This window comes from Vulpes vulpes, chromosome 11 (assembly GCF_048418805.1).
Source record: "Vulpes vulpes isolate BD-2025 chromosome 11, VulVul3, whole genome shotgun sequence".
NCBI lineage: Eukaryota > Metazoa > Chordata > Mammalia > Carnivora > Canidae > Vulpes > Vulpes vulpes.
Genome location: NC_132790.1, coordinates 78,530,611 through 78,547,006, shown reverse-complemented (window position 1 = coordinate 78,547,006; position 16,396 = coordinate 78,530,611). Strand labels below are relative to the sequence as shown.

Genomic DNA, 16,396 nt, shown 5'->3' with positions numbered 1-16,396 from the left:
AAAATTTTATGCACCCATTTTTTTCTGGAGAATATCCCCTGGTTTTCCTCAGATTATCAGCAGTATTACCTGCTCAAAAATGTTTAAGAATCCTTGAGTTGTGGGCAGTGATGTATTACTCCCCTGTCTTAAATGGGGACTGCTGAACATCATGGTATATCTCCTGTTGATGTGCTTGGGCCATCTGTAATACATTACTGTATAATTTCCTGTTGCTTTGTAGGACAGTAGTAGAGTCACATATTGTGGTCAAGTTCTGAAAGTATTTTGAAAGGTGAAGATTGAGGAGAGTCACAGTTACCGCAAAATCCTTTATGTCATGTGTAAGTTGCCCTTGTAGCTTTCATCTGATTTAATCTGCTGTTCTCAAATCTATTTTTTACTCCTTTTCTCCCCTTGGTGTAGGTAACTCAGATGATTCACCGTGAGCCAGATAAACGTTTAGGGGCAGAAGATTACCTAAAGCAGCAGCGTGGCAATGCCTTTCCTGAAATATTTTACACATTCCTTCAGCCCTACATGGCCCAGTTTGCCAAGGAAACCTTTCTTTCTGCAGATGAGCGCATTCTGGTTATACGGAAGGATTTGGGCAACATTATTCACAATCTCTGTGGACATGATCTGCCAGAAAAAGCAGAAGGAGAGCCTAAGGAAAATGGGCTGGTTATCTTGGTGTCTGTTATAACGTCCTGTCTGCAGACCCTTAAATACTGTGATTCCAAACTTGCTGCTTTGGAACTTATTCTCCATTTGGCCCCAAGATTAAGTGTAGAAATTCTTTTGGATCGTATTACTCCATATCTTTTGCATTTCAGCAATGACTCTGTTCCTAGAGTGAGGGCTGAAGCCTTGAGGACGTTGACCAAAGTTCTTGCTCTTGTCAAAGAGGTTCCTCGCAATGATGTCAATATATACCCGGAATATATCCTTCCAGGCATAGCCCACTTAGCCCAAGATGATGCTACTATTGTTAGACTAGCCTATGCTGGTAAGAGCTTATTGTCCAAATCATAGCCACTCGGAGTTTTGAAGTTAGTGGCTATAAAACCTCTTGTTTCTCTGATTTCTTTGGGAATTCAAGAGTGAATTGTGGTCCTTGAACTTTTTTGGGTACATCTTAATAATTTTTGTAGCTAATCTGTGCCTGGGACTCAGCTTTTGGTTGTACTCATTTTGAAGCGATTAGAATTACCAAGTGGAAAGCATTTAATAGAGAAGTCTGTAATTATACTGGTTATACTACATTTAATTTGGAGTGAGACTCATGTTTACAAGTATATTCTGATTTAGTGTCTTTAGGTCTTTATAAAGTTTCTTTGAACAGAGATGCTAGCTTAGAACAGAGATGTTAGCTTTAGGATACAAGTCTGTTGCTATTCAAAAAGATGGATTTTGCTGGATAATTTGGTATTCAAAGAACCTAGCCTATTACAAAATTTTAAGATCCTTTTAGTTACTGTCATGTTAAGGTGTGTGGCTTCTTTGTGATGAGGTTATAACACATCCACCTGTTTTACTTGTAATTCTCACTCGTAAAATTAAGTGAGACAGATTCATGTTTTTAGCTCCCCAAATTAATTCTGTATACTCTTTTGTTGCATGGAAAATGTCACTGAAACATTAAGATAATTCGTAATTTATTTCTAATATAATCTGCTGGAAATCAGAGATTCTGTTTTGGTCTTTGTAAATAGTACATAACGTATAGTGATGATATTATCACTATTTGGAAAGGTACTTGCTAGGTTCATTAATTTTACTATTTGCCTGTCATTATTTTAATGGAACATATAAAAAATGGTCATTGGACTCTGGCCTTATCTCTGGGTACATCCACAAAGTGGTGGTGGTTGTAAGTTTTTTTCCTAAACTCATATTTCCATTTGTATTTATCCGTTGCCTATTATTTATGGTTTCTGGTTTCCATAACTGTATAGGTATAAATGTCAGGCCTAGAAATTTCAGGAGTTCATTAAGACACATACATTTGAGTTTATCATTTGTAACAAAGTATAATTCACTTGCAAACATAAATAATTAAATCAGATAAAATTAAAGTTTATAGGTTTAAAAACAAGCTGTATCTTTAGAGTTTTGTGACCTGTTGATCTTAGTTTGTTCTCAGTTGTGTTAAATGGGTAAGGTTCTGATGTGTAGCTGCTATATTAACATAGTGACAGACAATTACTAATAGTGATAGTCTAAAAATAATAGCTACTATTTATTGAAAAACCTGTGTGTCAGCATCTGCTGCTCAAGGTTGCAACGATTAGTTGCAAGAGATATATAAATTTTAAGATAGATTCCAGATTTTAAGATATATGGATTCTAAGATTCTAAAATCCATTCTAACTCTTGCAACTGCCTTGAGCAATAGATGTTATATTACTTTCAGTTACAGGTGAGGAAATTGGGAATGGGAAAGGCTAAACAATATGATCTAAATGTATCTGGTCTCATTCTTTTCTCAGTTCTCAGAGCTGCTGGTCTGTACCTTGATTCTGAAGCAACTCTGCTTTCCTTTGGTCTTCTGGGTCCTTGTGGTGAGAGTCCATAGTAACCCAGGGTCAGTGATGGTACCTTGCAGTGTCCTTTCATCATGGCTTAGTGCCTGATAAAGCTGCCTTTTTTCCCCCAGTAGATCCAGAAGTCCATTTGAACTTATATGGTTAAGTATAACTAAACCATACGTGTCAGTAATTATAAAAGTTTAAAATCATTTTTTAAATGTCTGTTATGGCATTCTTTTAAGTGATATAGATTTGTATCTTTTATAAACATTCAAGTATGTTGTGGCTTATGAACTTAAATGGGGAAATAGGCATAGATCTACTCAGATTTTATTTTATTATTATTTTTATTTTTATTTTTTTTAATTTTTATTTATTTATGATAGTCACAGAGAGAGAGAGAGAGAGAGGCATAGACACAGGCAGAGGGAGAAGCAGGCTCCATGCACCGGGAGCCCGATGTGGGATTTGATCCCGGGTCCCCAGGATCGTGCCCTGGGCCAAAGGCAGGCGCCAAACCGCTGCGCCACCCAGGGATCCCCTACTCAGATTTTAAAGGTGCCCAGGAAAGTAAGGTTTTTCCTAATAAAGATATATCCATTAAAGTGGGGACATTCACCTAGAATTTTGACTTTTTTTTTTTTTTTAAGATTTTATTTATTTATTCATGAGAGACAGAGAGAGAGAGAGAGAGAGAGAGAGAGAGGCAGAGACACAGGCAGAGGGAGAAGCAGGCTCCATGTAGCGAGCCTGATGTGGGACTCGATCCCAGGACTCCAGAACCATGCCCTGGGCCAAAGGCAGGCGCTAAACTGCTGAGCCATGCAGGGATCCCCCAGAATTTTGACTTCTTATCAGAGGATGCCCCAAATTCTCCCATCTTGAGAGTGAGCAGGCATTACAGGGTATTCTCTTGGGTACCTTAGAGGTAAATTTTTGTTCTTCAGAACAGTGTTGAACCTGTTGGCGGGTGAGGGGTTGGACTCTGAGATGAAGGTAATCATTGCACTTGATAGACTCAACAATCTCAGCTCTTAGGAGATGTACCTCAGTTGTAGTGGTATTCAAAATTAAGGAAAAAGTGAGTCTTAGAATTGATAAAATAAGGGAGCTAAGTTTTGTGTTCAGTGCTATTTACTGCTAAGGAAAAGAGTGCAGTCTTTGGCATTATAGTCTTATGTTAAGCACAGAAATGGGATGGAAAGAAGGAAAGAGGCACAGACATAAATAAAAAATGTAAGGGAGAAGAAAGTGTAAACAAATCTGATAGCAAATGTGACAACAGAAATTAGAAGTAGGTATTTCTGCAGTGGTAAGGAATATCAGGCCGTCTTAGGAGAATATAGAGAGAGAAAGGAGAAAATACAACTGCAGAAAGTTGGCGAACAGTCTCACACGTTGGTTCATTAAGAACTTCAGAGTATCACAAGGAAAGCAGTCTAATAATAGTTGATTCTCTTTGGTAATAGCTTTTTGAGGTAGATGTAACTCGTGTGTGTGAAGAAACATACTCATATGTTAAGCAGACAGCTACTAAGTGTCAGGGGTCAAGATTTGAGCTGGAGTCTGTGATTCTGAAGCCCAGCTTGTCCTGTTATTTTAATGTGAATGTTTCTCTGTTTAATGAATATCTCTCATCTGTTAAGAAACTATAGGTCTCTGTAGAAGGATTAAGCTTTTCCCTCAGTAGATTTGAATGCTGTATTTTGGGCTATTTTTGTTTTTTTTCCAGTTTTATTGAGATATAATTTTATTGAGATATAATTGACATATATCACTGTGTAAGTTTAAGGTATAAAGTGTAATGATGTGACTTACACATATTCTGAAATGATTACTATGGTAAGTTTAGTTGGCTTCCATCCTCTCATATAGGTACAATAAAAAGCAAAAACAGAAAAAAAGATTATTTTCTTTGTGATGAGAACTCTTAGAATTTTAATTTCTTTCATATATATCATACAGCAGAGTAACTATATAGTGTTTATGGTGTACACTTTTTATTTTTAAAAGAAGTTTATGTTTCATTATTGAAACTGTTAGTCATAGATTATGAGATTAGTTACCAGAAATTACTGAAGATTAGGTTTAGTGCTAAATTGAAAAGTCCTACTTTTCCTCTGTAGTTTTATGATTATTATTTATTTATATAAAGAGGAATGAAAGGTTATAAACATTACAAGGATTGAAGATTATAATCATTATAAATTTTCCCTTTTCTTTTTTTTAATAAATTTTCCCTTTTTTTTTTATAGAAAACATAGCTCTGCTGGCAGAAACCGCTTTGAGATTCCTGGAATTAGTACAGTTAAAAAATCTCAATATGGAAAATGACCCAAATAGTGAAGAAGTTGGTGAAGTTACGCATCCCAATGGAAATTACGACACAGGTAGTGTGATTTTCTCTTCCAGGCTTCTTGTTATTTGGAATGAATTATTATTTGGAATGATTTACTAATGTGGACTTGAAAGAAACTATCATTGAAATTTTCATATAAGATGAAAGAATACTATGTATATATGGCAAAGGTCCCTGTTGTCTGATTGTTCTCTCTCTTCTTGTACACTTTTGTACACTGTTATCTAACCAGAAAATGATCAGCTTTTGCCACAGATTCTGAGGTCAGTTGTTTTTCAGCCAAAATTGATTTGTGTCAATAGTAAAATTAGCTGAATTTTATAATTCTTACAAGAGGAAAGAAAAAAAACATTGACAGCATCATAGCTAAAGAATCTAAACCTTTTCTCCTTATGTGAGTATACCTTGAGTATCCTCAATCTCCTTGAGCCTTAATTATCTCATGCTAATCTATGATTTATGGATCAAAACCCACCCCTTGTACTTTAAATGAACAGATGGGATGGTAAACTCTTTGAGGTCAGAGTTCTTGTCTTAAGTTTCTTTACATACAAACAACTCTTAGCAGGCTTTTAATTAATGTTACTGAGTTAAAGATTTAGAAGTAAAATAATATACTTAGATCTGTCCTAGGATGTTTCTAGTTCAGGAAAACTAGAGAAATCTAGTTTTCAGATTTTTATGCTATACAACAGTAATGGCTCTGTTACTTGTTAGAATGGCATCATTTTTAGGCAGTGTATATTCTCTGTAGTTGACAATGGAATAATTTTGAACTTATAGAAGAATGTATCAGAAAGGAAAGGAAATCCTTGCTTTTTTCATGGAATTACTTAGAAAATAACACTGTCCTACATTCTGTAACCATGTAATTGGACATTTATATAATGAAGTTTAGGTTAGGTGTTAAACCTTTTTGAAAGTTAATCTAAAGTTTGTCTTAATATGAACATAGTATTTTGCATATCAGACCACCTTTTCCCTTGACTGTGGCTGCACCAGGAGTGGACTTTCCCCTCATTCATTTAGCCAACATAATTGTTAAACATAAGCTCAGAATTAGGCAATTGTGTGCCTGCTCTAAGCACTAGAAATATAGTGGTGAATAAGACAGAAAAGATTGTCCTGTTGAACTTACATTTTAAAAGGGAAGGGAAAAGGGGAGAGTGGGTAGGAGATAAAGTCAGAGAAGAAGGTGGTAGCCAGATCATATAAAGTCTTGATAGGATTTTCATGTGTTATTTTCTGCTTTCTAAAAATTTAGTAAGCTGAACTTAAAAATACTTTCTAAAAGTATTAAATGGTATTATCAGTTTATATCCTTAATCAGTCTAGTATTTTGAAGTCTTTGATCGAGTTGATTTTATTGGTGGCAGTATGAACTTTTTGGTGCTTTCCTATAGAACTCTCCTTGAGCCTTAAAAATAGACTTGTTTAATTAATGAGATAGTAACCGTGGTTGTGGCATCTGCCTCTCAGGATGTTGTTGTTCAGTTTGTATTTTGGTTTCCCATCTATCCTCCAGAGCTTTGAACAGGAGAAAAATTTAGTGATTATATACTTTTTATGGTGGCTTCTGTAATCATTCCATTTCTCTGAAGAAGAAGGAAGAAAGAAGACTATGTCTTTGTCTTGGGAAAAAAAATTGATCCTATCTTTACTTTTTTTTTTTTTTTTTTTTTTTTAGAGTTGCAAGCCTTACATGAAATGGTCCAGCAGAAAGTTGTCACTTTGCTAAGTGACCCTGAAAATATTGTGAAACAAACCTTAATGGAAAATGGAATAACACGGTTGTGTGTATTCTTTGGACGTCAGAAAGCCAATGATGTTTTATTGTCCCACATGATCACTTTCCTAAATGATAAGAATGATTGGCATCTGCGTGGAGCTTTTTTTGATAGTATAGTTGGTATGTTTTTCCAATTGTTTTAAAATGTATCTTTAAGATTTTGAATTAAACGATACACCCATGAGGTCTGAAAGATAGCTGACAAGACAGCCAAATTTCATTAATAATGAAATGAGCTCTTAGTGTTTCTGTCTGTATTTATGATGCTTTTGGATAATAAACGTATTTGAGCTAATCAAGGGATTGGCTCATTGGTACATTGGTAGGAAAGACCATCATGTGGTTATTAAACAATGTTTTAAAAGAGTGTTTACTGACCTGGAAAAGTACTTTGAAACACTACTAAAGTGACCAATGTAGATTTTAAAAGGTAACAGTTAACAAACCATATGTTTATAAAGAAGTCTGGAATATACTAAGATTTGTATACTGATTATTTCTGGGGCTGGGATTGTAGATGTTTTTTTTTTCTTTGTGTTTTTTATATTTGTTAAATTTTTTTATAGTAAACATATATCAGAAAATGACTTTTACAGTCAGAAAATAACAGTTAAGCTACAAGTATGACTGAGAATCAATTAGGAAGAAAATTGAAGCTTGCCAGGCTATGCTTTGTGTAAACTGAAAATGTGTGAAAAATTAAGTGTTTTTTTTTTTTTCTCCACTTTTTTCAAAATGTTAGTTTTTTGTTTGTTCATTTGTTTTGTTTTTCGGATTCCACATGTAAGGGAAATCATATGGTATTTGTCTTTCTCTGACTTATTTCACTTAGCATCATATCCTCTAGATCCATCCATGTTGTTGCAGATGGCAAGATATCTGTGTGTGTGTGTGTGTATGCACATGTGTACACACGCACGCATACACACAGACACACCCGCATCTTCTTTATCCATTCATTTATTGGTGGATATTTGGGTTGCTTCCATGTCTTGGTTATTGTAAGTAATGCTGCAGTAGACATAGGGGTACATACAATTTTTCGAATTAGCATTTTTTCTTTTAGGTAAATACCCAGTAGTGGAATTACTGGATCATATAGTATTTCTATTTTTAATTTTTTAGGGAACCTTTATACTGTTCTTTATGGTAGCTGCTGCACCAATTTACATTTCTACCAACAGTGTACAAGGATTCCTTTCTTCACAATCCTGCCACCATTTGATGTTTCTTGTCTTTTTGATTCTCGCCATTTTGAAAGGTTAAGGTGATATTTCATTGTGGTTTTGGTTTGAATTTCCTTGATGATTAGTGATGTTGAGCATCTTTTCAGGTATCTATTGGCCATCTGCATGTCTTTTTTGGTAAAATTTCTATTTAGGTCCTCTGCCCATTTTTAATAAGATTATTTATCTGGATGTTGAGTTGTGTAAGTTTTTTATACATGGTAGATATTAACTTATGAGATACATCATTTGCAAATACCTTCTCCCACTTGGTAGTTTGCCTTTTTGTTTTGTTGATGGTTTCCTTCACTGTACAAAAGCTTTTTATTTTGGGATAATCTCAGTTTATTTTTGCTTTTATCTTTTGCTTGAGGTGACATATCTAGAACATGTTTCTGTGGCCCACATCAAAGAAATTACTGCCTATGTTTTCTTCTAGGAATTTTATGGTTTCATGTTTTATGTTTAAGTCTTTAATCCATTTTGAGTTTATTTTGGTGTATGGTTTAAGAAAATGGTTCAGGGGCAGCCCCGGTGGCGCAGCGGTTTAGCGCCACCTGCAGCCCGGGGTGTGATCCTGGAGACCCGGGATCGAGTCCCATATTGGGCTTCCTGCGGGGAGCCTGCTTCTCCTGCCTGTGTCTCTGCCTCTCTCTTCGCTCTCTCTGAATGAATAAATAAATAAATCTTTAAAAAAAAAAAAAAAAAGAAAATGGTTCAGTTTCATTCATTTGCATGTAGCTGTACAGGTTTCCCAGCACCATTATTGAAGACACTGACTTTTCCCATTGTATATTCTTTCCTCCTTTGTCATAGATTAATTGACCATAGAGATGTGGGTTCATTTTGGGCCCTTTATCCTGTTTCTTTGACCTATGTGTCTGTTTTTTGCCAGTACAATACTGTTTTGATTACTACAGCTTTGCAGTATATCTTGAAATCTAGGATTGTGATAGCTCCAGCTTTGTTCTTCTTTCTTAAGATTGCATTGGCTATTTGGAGTCTTTTGTGATTCTGTACAAATTTTAGTATTATTTGTTCTGGTTCTGTGTAAAATGTTGGCATTTTGTTAAGGATTGTGTTGAATCTTCAGATTGCTTTGGGTAGTATGGACATTTTAACAGTATTTTTCCAACCCATGAGCATAGATTATCTTTCCATTTGTTTGTATCATCTTCAGTGTTTTTCATTAATGTTTTATAGTTTTCAAAATTTAGTTTTTCACCCTATGGTTATATTTATTGCTATGTATTTTATTCTTTTTGGTGCAGTTGCAGATAGAACTGTTTTCTTAATTTCTCTTTCTGCTTTGTTATTAGTGTGTAGAATTGCAGGATTTCTGTGTATTAACTTTGTATCCTGCAACTTTACTGAATTTATTCTAATAGTGTTTTGATGGAGTCTTTAGAGCTTTCTAATATATAGGATCAAGTTATCTGCAAATAGTGACAGTTTTACTTATTCCTTACCAATTTGTATGCCTTTTATTTCTTTTCCATGCCCAATTGCTGCATCTTAGACTTCCATTACTATTTTGAATGAAAGTCGTGGAGAGTGGACTTCCTTGTCGTGTTACTTTTCTTAGAGGAAAAGCTCTCAGTTTTTCATCATTGAGTATGATGTAAGCTGTGGGTTTTTTACATATTATGTTGGGGTATGTTTCCTCTAAACCCACTTTGTTGAGAGTTTTTGTCATGAACAGATGTTAAATTTTGTCAAGTGCTTTTTCTGCATCTATTGAGATGATTATATAATTTTATCCAGGCCATGTTATTATGGTTACCAACTAACCTTTTTTTAATATAATTTTGTACATGATTATAACAGCTTGTCTGTTAACTTAAAAGATTGAAAACTATTCTATACTTTGGAAAGCTTCACTAATATTTGATCTTTCTCATATAATTGCAGAAAGCTGTAGAGTTTAGATTATTGGTTGCCAAGAATCTAGAAAACTAACTGCCAAAAGGTTTGCCTTTCTTTTTTTCCCAAAAAATAAAAAAAACTCATACAGCAACAGTATTGATATATCTGCAAATGCTGTCATACAATATTTTGGAGAAAAAGATACTTTTCTCCATTTAACAAGTTTTGAATTGTTCTTGCTTTGTTATTATTGGAGTTTATTGTGTCTATTTTCAGACATCTTTATAGTTAAAAAATTTAAAAAATTTTCGATATACAATTGGCATATATTAGTTTCAAATGTACAACAGTGATTTGATACTGACATATATTATGAAGTGCTCACCACAGTAAGTGTACTTACCAAAGTTATTGCAATGTTATTGTTTATATTCTATGTTGTATTTTACATCCCATGACTTACTTACTTTATAGTGAAGTTTGTACTTCTTAATCCCCTTCACCTATTTCACCCATCTCACCCCTTTCCCCTCTGGCAATCACCATTTTGTTCTCTGTATTTATGGCTCTGTTTCTGTTTTTGATTAATCATTTCCTTTTTTTAGATTCCATATATAAGTGAAGTTATATGGTATTTGTCTTTCCCTGTCTGACTTGCTTAACTTAGCATAATACCCTCTTGGTCCATCCATCTTGTTTCAAGTGGCAAGACTTCACTCTTTTGTCACTGAGTAAATATGCTGTTGTATATATGTACCACGTCTTCTTCATTCTTTCATCTTTTGATGGAAGGTCCCTTCCATATCTTGGCTTTTGTAAATAATGCTGCAATGAAAATGGGAGTACAGAAATCTCTTTGAGAGCCTGAATTTATCTCTTTGGGTATATATCCAGAAGTGGAATTACTGGATAATATGGCATTCCTGTTTTTAGTTTTTTGAAGAATTTCATACTCTTTCCATAGTGGGTGTTATCAATTTACATTCCTACCAGTAGTGCACAAGGATTCTCCTTTCTCCACATCCTTGCCAATGTTTGTTATTTCCTCCTCCTGGTCCATTCCTAAACATGTGGCCTCCATGTGGGTGCTAGTGGCATGGGAAGAACCACTGCTGTGCCCATGAACTGCTCTCTGCTGCCATCCTCCCCTCAGATGGTATGGCTAAGATGCCTTCTGGTGTCCCGATGACCACCTCCTGTCCCCCCACCAGTATTTCCCTTTGGATCAGTTTCTCTTCTCAGCCAGGTTGTGTCCCCAACCCCCTCAGCCTCTTCTCTGCACGTTGCTGAAGGTCTGGGCTTACCTCAAGTTCTGTGCTTGAGCAATAAAGTGGAAATAAAAAAAAATACTAGCCATTCTAACAGGTGTAAGGTCATCGTGGTTTTGATTTGCATTTCCCTGATGATTAGTGATGTTGAGCATCTTTTCATGTGTTGGCCATCTGATTGATTGTCTTCTTTGGTAAAATGTCTATTTGGGTCCTGTGCCCATTTTGTAATTGGATTGTTTCTCTTGTATTGAGTTGTGGAATTTTTTAATATATTTTGCATATTAACCCCTTATTGAATATATCATTTGCAAATATTTTTTCTTATTCAGTAGGTTGCCTTTTCATTTTGTTGATGGTTTTTTCCACTGTTTTGTATTGGTTTATTGATTCAACTCAGTCTTCCCTCTCAAACTTAAAATTTTTTTTTTTTTTTAAATTTTTTATTTATTTATGATAGTCACAGAGAGAGAGAGAGAGAGAGAGAGGCAGAGACACAGGCGGAGGGAGAAGCAGGCTCCATGCACCGGGAGCCTGATGTGGGATTCGATCCCAGGTCTCCAGGATCGCGCCCTGGGCCAAAGGCAGGCGCCAAACCACTGCGCCACCCAGGGATCCCCCCTCTCAAACTTATCTAATGCCATTCTTAGTATATTTTGCTTCTCACACCTTTTTATCTTTCTTGCTTTCTCCCTCTTTCAGATTTTATTTTTAGTTCTTTTTTTCTGGAAAAGGTGATGTGTAGAACTTCCACCATCTATTGATCAATTCATGTGTATTTTGAATCCTGCCTTTATGTTACTTTTTTAATTTTAAAATAATTTTCGTTGTTTTTGTTTAAAGTAATACATGCTTGCTGTAGAAAATTTGGATAATTAAGAAACCAAGAAGAGGGCAGCACGGGTGGCTCAGCCGTTTAGCGCCGCCTTTGGTCCAGGGCGTGATCCTGGAGACCCGGAATTGAGTCCCACATTGAGCTCCCTGCATGGAGCCTGCTTCTCCCTCTACCTGTGTCTCTGCCTGTCTCTCTCTCTCTGTGTGTCTCTCATGAATAAATAAATAAATAAAATCTTAAAAAAAAATACCTATCTGTTGTATTGTGAAGATAAAATGAATTAACATATGTAATGGTGCTGGGCACATAAGTACTGTGTATGTATTATATTACTTTTTAATCTTATTATTTACTAATTCTTTTTCTGATAACATATATCCTAAACATTTACTGTCATAAAAATTTTTTTGAAATCATAATTTAGGGGCAGCCCGCGTGGCTCAGCGGTTTAGCGCCTGCCTTCGGCCCAGGGTGTAATCCTGGAGACCCGGGATCGAGTTCCGCATAGGGCTCCCTGCGTGGAGCCTGCTTCTCCCTCTGCTTGTGTCTCTATGCCTCTCTCTCTCTCTCTCTCTTTCCCTCTCTTTCTCTCTTTCTCTCTCTGTCTCTCTCTCTGTCTCTCATGAATAAATAAATAAAATCTTAAAAAAAAAAAGAAATCATAATTTAATAGATTAAGATATTCCATTATATGGTTTTATCAGAATTCATCATTTTTGGATATTTAAATTATTTTCACTCTTTTTCCTACTGTATAGCGATAATATTTTACATAAATATTTGCTTCTAATTATTTTTTCAGGCTAGAAGTCTGAAATTTTAGTTATAAAGAATATGAATATATTTTTAAAACTCCTGATACATTTTATAAACTTTTCAAAGAAGTATCATTTTCCATTCTGATCAGCATTGTTTGACCATACTGCATACTCTTTCACATGGAATAGGCTTCAAATAATCTTTGCCTGTGGTATGGTAAAATGATAACTTGTTTTGATGTGTATTTCTTTGCTTATCTGTGGAGGTGAAAAACTTTCTCATGTTGATTACTCATTTGTACTTTTTATTCTATGAATTTTTAATTTGGCCCATTATTTTCTGATGACTCTATGTCTTTCTTGTTGATGTTCTTGAGCATTTTATAAATGTACATGAAAAACATTAACTTTTAATCATTGGCAAATACTTTTTTCAAGTAACATGTTAATAACCTGTTGGGTGCACATCTTTTTTTTTTTTTATAAAGCTTTATTTTTCACACTTAACTGTTTAATTTTTATTTTGGTCTGTGGTATAAGGTGAAATCTGATTTTTCTCAGAAAAATAATCAGTTTTCCTGACACTATTAAACATTTCATTTCTTTCCCATTGATTGATGAAGCTTATGTTACCATCAGTTGCATACTTATGTCTTTCAGTTTTAGTTTTCTGAGTATCTTTTTCTCTTCCCTTGATTTCTCATTTCTATACTCAATATGATACTCTATTATTATAGTTATATCAAATTTTAATTATTAGGTATTTATGAGCAATTTTAGTATAGATTAAGTTCTCCAGATGTCAGTCTTATTTTCCAAAATATTTTGAACTACTTTGGCTCATTATACATTTTGGTTTTTAAAGTTCCTAAATATAATCCACAGGAATTTTGGGTAGTATTTTTCCTTTTATTAGAGAAAAAAATGTCTAGAATTACTTTATAGGAGAAATATGCTTTTGTAAATTATTCAAAATCTGTAAAGTAATGTATAAAAAGCAATAGTTGGATTTTACAGAAGTAGCTGCTCTGGATTTTTAGTTTGATATCTTCAGGTGTTTATTGCCATATCTCTAATATTTTTCTATGACTTTTAAGAATTGTTAGATATAGACTTATCTCTTGACTTTTTTCTATGCCATATGAAAATTTAACTCATACCATGCCCTGATTCCTCTTACCCTCTGTTTTTGAGATAGAGACCACTGTTTTCAGTGCTTTAGTTTTTAGTGGCTGTTTTTATAACTTTAAATAATTAAACCTACTTCTTATTGATCTACTTCTGATTTGGACTACAAGCAGATGAATGCTCCTTCATTTCTGTCTTCTTTTCTTGGTTGGTTACTTCAACCAGTTATTGACAATTCAACTAGCAAATGCATTGCATAGTTGATAACATATACATTTTGTTGTGTAGTCATAACAAGATCTTGTGCTTGTATATAGACTGATTCTGAAATTTCAAAGCAAAATTTACATGATTATGAATGTGTAAATTTTACTGACTTTAGAACCAAGTAGTGTGCTATATTTGTATTTGCTTCCCCACAGTTCCAGTGCCATGACTCCTATATCACTTGATGAAAATGTTTATGGTGTCACCAGTGGATTCTCCTTTCTGTCTTCTGCTGATTGTTGAGGACATTGTACATTTTAATTTACTTTTTATTTATACCATGATTTTATTGAGCGATTTTTTTGTTTGTTTGTTCTGGGGTTTCAGAGTCCTTTATTTTCCTTTTGAAAGGAAGTAATACATCTTCTTTAGCTTGTTTGTAATATCAAGCTTCTTTCTTACCAGTTTTATCTATTGCTTGTAATGTGTTCCATTTTTCTTTTTGATAACATTTTTGAAATTTACTGGCTTTTAGTTCTAATTTGCTGGTTGATTTCTGAATCTTTGCTAGCTGTTATCAGTTTCTCCCCCTGAATTCCTGGGTTCTGTTTGTTGTTTTGTACATTCTACATTTGCTTTTTTTCTGAAGTACATTCTCAAGAACTTACTTAGGAAGGGTTGCATGGGAAGTTAATCCACATAGTCCTTGTGTGTTGCAAAATGACTTATTTTCTCGTTCTCTTATTTTATTGGCAGTTTAAGTATAAAGTTTATTTCATAACTTTGGAGGTCTTACTGTTGTGTACTAGTCTCCATTGTTGCTAGAAATTGTTTCATGAAGCTTGTTTTTATCGTTCCTCCTTCCTTTTTGGGGGACATATTTTTCTTTCTCTAAGTTCGTAAGATCTTTTTTTCCCATGGTGTTGCACAGTTTCTTGGTGATTTGCTTTGGTGTGGATCTTTCTCATTTATTGTGCTGTGTAGGAAATGCAGTGTTTTTTCCTGGATTGTTGCTCAGTATATTTGGGTTTTGATTAATTTTATTAACTTAATGGCATTTGTAGTTTCAGGTATAGAATAATTACGTAACGTTGCTTTTCTTTTTCAGGTGTTGCTGCCTATGTTGGTTGGCAAAGCTCCTCAATTCTCAAACCCCTGCTGCAACAAGGTCTTAGTGATGCTGAGGAATTTGTTATTGTTAAAGCTCTTAATGCCCTTACCTGTATGTGCCAGTTAGGGCTGCTACAAAAACCCCATGTCTATGAATTTGCCAGTGATATTGGTAAGTTTCTGTTTCTCAAAATTAGGAAAAAATTAAGGTGTCTTAAGAGAAATAACAAATGATAGAGCATTGTAAAAGTTCTAGACAATATGGAGTCAGGGTTTTAATTTTATTATTCCTTGTGTGTGTATGTCTGTTTCTGTAATAAAATTAAGGAGAAAATGTATTGTCTTAACATGCATATCTTGCTATGTGGAATATTTTCCTACTCATTTTCATTTTCTGAATTGTGACATCAGTGCTTTTTTTTCCTCCTATGAAAGTGGCATTATCTTTATGGATCGAGTTTTTCTAGCCTTTGACTTTGATTCTCCTTATATTGATGAATATTCTCTGTGCATAAATATGTATATGTATGTTCTAATTTCATATAATGCATTTCTTCTGTTGTCTAATTACTTGGAAACTGTTTTTGAGACTTAATGTAGCTTATAATTAGCATTTTATTTATCTGAAAAATGAATGTCTATCAATTTTTAAGCAAAAAATCATTATAAAGATAGTTTTTACCTCTCTTAAGTTTTGCAGTGGAGATTGTTCTGGGTTCTGCTGTTTCTTGTCATTGATCTTAGAATAAACATATGGGATACTCTGTATCTTAGCATCAAAATTAATGACTATCTTTAAGTATAGAATAAACTCAGTATAGTACAACTTCTTGGACAGGGAACTCCCTTAGAACTGGAACTGAATTTGGTACTGTCAGAGGGGAAAAAAACCTTGCTGAGAAAAATCAAGTAAATAAATCATTGGTTGGCATTTTGAACTATTTCAAAGAAAAGACAATTTTTAGTAACTTAGAAATGTCCATTTAAAACACGATAAACCATATACATCTCGCTGTCCTTTTTTAATTCATAGTCTATTGTAGTGATTATTAAAGGGAATGGTGGTGGTAATAATGGCATCATGATTTCTTTGACAGTTTTGAAAAATACTACACTCTTCCCACGTAGGTGTTACAAATACTCCCCTTCCCTCGTGCTTGTCCCCAGATAATTAGAATGTATTAGAGGAAAGATCAAGTTCACTGTTTTATAGGAAATCCTCTTGAGTGTTTGAGGTTCTTTGTATCAGCTACTTACTGATACAATGATGCTGTATGTCAGTCAACCATAAAATCTCAGTAAAATACTTCAGTAAAGTTCTCATCATGAATCTGTGGGCT

The 16,396-nt window shown here is 34.4% G+C and overlaps 1 protein-coding gene across 3 annotated transcripts in view; it reads left to right on the top strand.

Moving 5' to 3' along the window:
- The window catches only part of PIK3R4 (phosphoinositide-3-kinase regulatory subunit 4), a 71,408-nt gene that overhangs the window by 11,932 nt on the left and 43,080 nt on the right, over window positions 1–16,396 (top strand). For all 3 annotated transcript variants that reach the window (XR_011995259.1, XM_026015465.2, XM_026015466.2), the window contains exons 4-7: window positions 406–988; window positions 4,766–4,900; window positions 6,557–6,778; window positions 15,055–15,228. Coding sequence is in view for 2 of the 3 variants with exons in the window: in XM_026015465.2 (XP_025871250.1) it covers window positions 406–988; window positions 4,766–4,900; window positions 6,557–6,778; window positions 15,055–15,228 (1,114 nt within the window). In the remaining variant the exon portion in view is untranslated. The remainder of the gene's footprint in view (window positions 1–405; window positions 989–4,765; window positions 4,901–6,556; window positions 6,779–15,054; window positions 15,229–16,396) is intronic.